At 43.4% G+C, this 6429-nt stretch overlaps 1 protein-coding gene across 1 annotated transcript; it reads right to left on the bottom strand.

Moving 5' to 3' along the window:
* Positions 1 to 752: 752 nt before the first annotated feature.
* LOC308283538 (large ribosomal subunit protein eL24-like) lies at positions 753 to 1240 on the bottom strand (the record flags this gene model as incomplete). Its single annotated transcript, XM_080723978.1, has 1 exon — positions 753 to 1240. Exon 1 carries the CDS (start codon positions 1224 to 1226, stop codon positions 753 to 755), a length of 474 nt encoding a protein of 157 aa, XP_080580104.1. The 5' UTR covers positions 1227 to 1240.
* Positions 1241 to 6429: the final 5189 nt, after the last annotated feature.

Genomic DNA, 6429 nt, shown 5'->3' with positions numbered 1-6429 from the left:
CAGACCAGTGCCCGTTGGGCAGCTAGTCAACATCGATGTCCAGTTGTGCAATACCCGTTGTATCCGTCTGTCTGGCTGGCACTCTTTTATGCCCATATATGGAGTTCCATGTACAGGCCAGTCTGTGATGTCATCTCCAAATTTGGGCAATGCAGTGATGTCAGTTGGGCTTTGTTGATGTCAGTTGGGCATTGTTACCATGGTGGCGACACCGTTTGTTTAGTATCAGTGATGTCAGCATGCGGACAGACAGACGGCGGACAGACATTCGCTAAATTAATAGTTAGATGGATTAGGGGTTCAGTCAGAGTCTTGCTCAAGGACTACTAACTCTGGGGGAGCCGGATTCGAACTGGGAACCCTTCGGGAACCCACTGTGTTCTAATGGCGGTTTCTCTACCCCTGAACCAATGCCCCCCAGTGTGAATGCCCCCCCAGTGTGAATGCTAAGTGAGCGGTGCTCACTTAGCATGATATCAAACACGACCCATGTGAATATCTCCTTGTATGGGCCGTTCTGTCCGTGACGTTGGTCATCTCCATACATGGAGTTCCGTGCTCATACGGACACTCAAATGGACAGCAATGAGAATTTACTTGAGTACTTTACAGCAATGAGAATTTACTTGAGTACTTTACTTGAGAATTTGTTTTTTTACATGCAGAGATCAGAGATTATTATGTGAGTACTTTTTTCCCCCTTTTTCTTTTATTCCTTTTTAAGTTTTATTCACAACGAAAACCAACAGCTTCTAGCGTTTTCCCCCAACACGAGGTGCCTTCACCTTCACAGGCTTTGCAATCTTGGGCTTTGGTGCAGTCTTGGCAGGGGCCTTAGCACTGGGTCCAGAGGGCTTCTTTGTTGCCTGCTTTGCCTTCTTGGCCTCCTTAGCAGCCCTGATGGCCTGCTCACGCTGGGCGGCACGGACCTCAGGCTTCTGGTTCCTCTTGGCCATGATTTCAGCCAGAGAGGCCCCAGTGATGGCCCTGGTGAACTTCACTGCGCGGCGTGTCCGTCTCTTTGACACCTCTTCAGACTGGCCCTTCTTGTGCTTGCGTCTGTACAAGACAGTCCACCTGACCTGTCGTGGGTTCCTCTTGGCCAGGAAAGCAGCCTCACACTTGTGGTTCAAGAAAATGAACTCCTTTCCGTCTATCCTGGCGTATTTGCGGCCGTGGCCAGGGTATATTTTATACCCGCTGAAACTGCACAACTCGACCTTCATGATGGCTACCAGAGAGAGCAAAACCGGAAAGAAAGATGAATACAGAAGCTGGTATACATATATACCAGCTAGTTGCATCCCTGATGTCATCAATATGATGTCATAGTACAGGTGTCATAGACTGGCCTGGACTCCATATTTGGTCATTCCTGACATAGAACTCCATGCCATATGAGCATGAACGGGACACGTCAGTATTTGGAGATCAAATGGGAGAAAAAAAATCGCACCTTGGTATCAAACGCGACACGCGTGCATATCTCCTTGTATGGGCCGTTCTGTCCGTGACGTTAATATCTCCACGGTCTTCCGTGCTCATACGGACATACACACAAAGCCAGACATAAGAGAGGTTTATTTGGCACCGCCAAAAGACTTTTCAACTTTAATTTGTTCTTCTTCCCTCACTGTCTCCTCTTCTCCTATTTTAATCCAATCCTTCTCTTGAATCTGGTTTCCACTTTTCAATCACACTTCGTCCTCTATATCTCCTGCTGATTTGCTCTCTCTGTGGTGCACTGGTTTTTGGCTTCTTTTTCGGACATTTATTCCTTCTTTCTGTCCGTTCTCAATCTATTATCTTTAGTGTCAGGCAGCCTGACAGGCCACTCAGACAACTGGGTCAGAAGGGTGCTGGAACTGTCTGGGGATTAAGGATCGGTCGTTCCATCTCTCGGCTTCTCCCTTAGTCCCTTTTTCTCGTTTCTGTTTCTCTCTGCCCTTCTCTTCAACGTTGCTCATCTCAGCTTCTCTTTTGCTCTCTCTTTCTCTCTCTCTTTCCCTCTCTAAACCTCTAATTTCCCTCTGTTCTCAGCGCAGACAAGCAGGAGTCACCTAACCACTCTAACAAGTAAAAATCCCGGGCTATTTCTCTCTTTGTGGTCTGAAAAATAAAAGAAAAAAACGTACTTTCACACCCTAAGAATGATGGAGGGGAAGATTTGTTCCTATTTCCAAGATGTGGAACTACAGAGTCTAGCTTCTAAACTCAGTAATGGAGTGACCTTTTCCAATAACACAGAGGCTGTGCCCAGGGGTGTCGCACCGAATTCTGGGCCCTGGGTACAAGGATTCACTGCGGGCCCGTGCTTTAACTATTGAAAAATAGCAGATATACAAGCTCACAGCGCGGCACCGAGTGCCGCGCTGCGAGCTTGTAGATCTGCTATTTTTGAAAAATCATGAAAATCTTTGAGTATTTCAAATCCTTCTGAGGTTTTTTTGAAAAACCTATGTTTCTATGTCAGTGGAGCTCAAACATTTTCATGTGAAGGACCCCCAAAATGATATGTATTTGGCCACGGAACCCCATCTCAAAATATTGAGTTCCAGGGACCCCCCAGAAGCAAAATTTGAGTTACAAATGTTCGCTTAAAAAATACATGTATTCAAAGATTTGCACACATTTTCACGACTTTTCAAAAATAGCAGATCTACAAGCTCGCAGCGCGGCACTCGGTGCCGCGCTGTGAGCTTGTATATCTGCTATTTTTCAATAGCTAAAGTATAAAATAATTAAGGCCCCTTCACCACCTTGGGCCCTAGTAACTCAGTCCCACTTTCCTACCCCTTGTGACGCCCCTGGCTGTGCCTGTCAGATGCAGTGCAATGCAGAGCCCAGGTGACCTTTTGACCCTCAAGGTGGTACCAGGAGATGTGGACCAGCAATTCACTTGCTTAATAGCGTGACCAGTGAATGACCTCTTGACTTTTCAGAGCGCTGCCTACTTCCACTCGGTACATTCTATTGCTGTAGAGTAGTATAATGATAGATGTAATGCAGTATTTTACCATTTACTCTAAATGGGCACAATTACCTGCAGAATGAGGTACTGCCTGGGATTATATTACCAGTTGCCCTCAGGTCATAATAATGCCAGCTGGGACCTGATTAGAAGTGTTGTGTGGGAGGCCTGGGTTTTGAATGAATATATTTTAAAATGTATTTCTGCAGGCTCATAATCTAACAATGATTCACAGCAATTCTCCCTTTGTTCTGACTCAATTCACAAGCAGCTGGCAAACTCCATCCACATTGAATCACTGCATTAGATGCAAAGGAATTACTTAAAAATCAGCTCATGTTATGGGGCGGAATTGTACAACTCGAGCAATTCTTGATTCTGGAATTACTCGGAATTACTGAAAATCTCCATAGAATGTAAGGCAGGTTAGTTACTTAGCGTAAGGCAGGTTAGTTACTTAGCGTCGGCAGGTTAGTTACTTAGCGTAAGGTTTACTGAGGTTAGGTTTAGGGTTGGGGGTAGAGTTAGGGTTAGTTTTAGTGTTTAGTTTTAGTGTAGTTAGCCAATAGAAGTTGCCTTGCCATTCTATGGAGATTTTCAGTAATTCCGAGTAATTCCAGAATCAAGAATTGCTCGAGTTGTACAATTCCGCCCCATAACATGAGCTGATTTTTAAGTAATTCCTTTGCATCTAATGCAGTGATTCATTTAAAACAAGACAGGGATACAAGAATAACCCTGTGGCTCACAGATCATTCTCTCAGAATATGAGTACAGTGTAGGAAAAGGTTTGGATTGCATTCAATGTCATACAGGCACCATTTTATCGTATTTGCAAAAACTACAGTACACATATTCAAGGTTCATTATTAATATAGATATTAATAAAGTGGCAAATCCTCTTTTGCTCGGCTGACTCATTTCAACTCCAGCCACCTGCATGTCCTCTCTCACTGCATCCATAAACCCCTTTAGCCTTCATCTGCTCCTCTTACCTGCATGGCAGCTCTATCTTCAGCCTCCTTCTCCCGATATACCCCTCATCCCTCCTCTGCACATGTCCAACCCATATCAACCTCGCCTCTATTCCAACCTGGGCTGACCCTCTAATGCAGTGGTTCTCAACCTTTTCAGGCCGTGACCCCCAAAATAATCATATTTTAACTGGGGACCACCCCACCCTGACGAGCACCAAGAGTTGAGGCGTTACATTTTGTATGACACGGTTCTATTGTGAAAATAGCAAATCTACGCGCTGTGAGCATATAGATCGGCTATTTTCACAATTTTTGACTCTAATATTTGACAATTTGGCCAATGTTTAATATGTCATTTTAGAGGTATTAAAAAGTCCTTAAATTGTAACTTTAGAAATGTACAAATGCCCTCTGTACACTTTATGTTTGTTTGTTTACTGTTGAGAGAGAAACAATGTTTCACATTAAGTTAATCATCTGGAGACCCCCCAAAATAATAACCCGACCCACAGGTTGAGAACCACTGCTCTAATGTAGTCGTTCCTAATGAGAATCGTCGCATCTTCAATTCTGCCACCTCCAGCTCCACCTCCTGTCTTTCCAAGCCGTACAGCGGAACTGGTCGGTGGCGTGTCATTATTCCGACGTTCTGTTGGTCAGACTGGCCCCGTTATAACTAACCCTATCCCTAACCTCACAATAACCTAATGGTCGGAATAATGGGATATCGGATTCATGAGCGGACCCCAACTGGTCTCACTACCGTCTTATACACCTTCCCTCGCATTGTTCTCGCTGGTACCCTTCTGTCACAAATCACTCCTGACACTTTCCTCCATCCGTTCGCTGCTGCCTGCACTCTCTTCTTTGCCTCACATCTGTTATAACGTGATAGTATCATATTATTACATTTCCCCCTTTTTATCCCTTAGGAACGTGATACACATCATGTAATTACGTGATACTTATTTCTAGCCACTTCTATTTCTATTACTACTTCTATTTGCTAGCCACTCCTATATATCTGGCTTTGCATGTCCCTACTGTATGAAAAAAAAGAGTCTGTGCAAAAGAATTGTCTCTGCAAATATTGCTATTAACTCATTCCCTGCCAGGCCCGATAGTCCCGAGATTATTCCAATGTCTTTCCCCGCCAGGCCCGATAGTCCCGAGAATTAAAAAAAAAAAAAAAAAAAAATTCAAAAAAATGTTTTTTCAAAAAAAAAATTTGACCCCCAAAAATGGAGTAGGCATGATAGCAATCGCGAAATTGCATGTTTAACCCCCATAGCAACCCCATCTTTCAAGCATGGCAGCCATTTTGGCAGCCATCTTTGTTAAACATAGTGGCTGTTATCTCATGAATGCCTGAACGGATTTCCATTCTGATTTTTTTGTTTGAAAGCTGTGAGCAATGTGGACACACGTGGTGCATTATCTAGGCATGGGTGTGCATGATCCGTGCACACCCAATTACATGGAAGTCTATGGAGACGAATGGCAGGTGGGAGTACGGAGGTATGTTAAAATGGCGGTCAATGTGTTAAAGAGTCCGTGCTTAGGGTAACGGAAGGGCTCTCCATTACAAGTATATGTTTACCAGCTTTTCTAACCACTTACTAAAGACTTTATGACTCGGCAAGACAGCAGATTTGGGATGTCAGGGTTGGTATGCTGTGTGCTTATAGCCTGCCCCTCATGCCTACCTGTTTTGCCAGTGCTTTTGTTTTAAATTATGCCAATTTAACTCAGAGACAGGAGAGACTTATCACGCACCAACAGAGTTCTCTCACTGAAGCTTAGCATGCATTTCCTCAAGTGGAATCCAATAGAGATTGCACTGCACATCTTAAATGAGTGTTAAGCAGAACAGGTCGTAAAACATTTCACACGTGTTGCATAAATTCCTGCAATGCCACAAAGTCACAAAGCAGGATCTATGAGTATAGTTACTATCGACCATACAGTACTTAGAAACAATTGTTTCACAAATTAGAACTAAAATAATTTAAACAGATATAATATTACTTCAGTGAAGTTAAAGCTGCTCTTCATCCTTTTTCCTTTTTCTAATTAGGCATTTCTAAATAAGCATTCACAAATGTCTGTATTCTGTTCCCATTCTGGCCTAATTGACTGGAGAGTTTTGTACTTGCCAAAAAGCATTTCAGGATAATAACCAGTTGCCACACCCAAATACTCACACGATCCAATTAATTTCCATAATCAGCATGAAATTGCAATTACTAAATGCACGAAACAATTTGTGGTACAAAATCTGGATTAATCACATCCCTTGCAGGCGCATGAGTCGAGGAGAAAGGCTAACTTTTCTAACAGGATAAAAGTCTGAAAAACAACAGCAATGACTTATCTGTGAGGGTAGAGGGAGAAGTACAAATTCTTTGGTTTGTGCTGGAGTCTAGAAGTCAAGGGAGCGAAAGATGGAGAGAGAGTAGGATGACATGAGTGGTTGAGAGA

This window comes from Nannobrachium achirus (assembly GCF_963921795.1).
Source record: "Nannobrachium achirus genome assembly, chromosome: 4".
NCBI classification, from domain to species: Eukaryota; Metazoa; Chordata; class Actinopteri; order Myctophiformes; family Myctophidae; genus Nannobrachium; species Nannobrachium achirus.
This window is presented reverse-complemented; position numbering and strand designations above follow the sequence as displayed.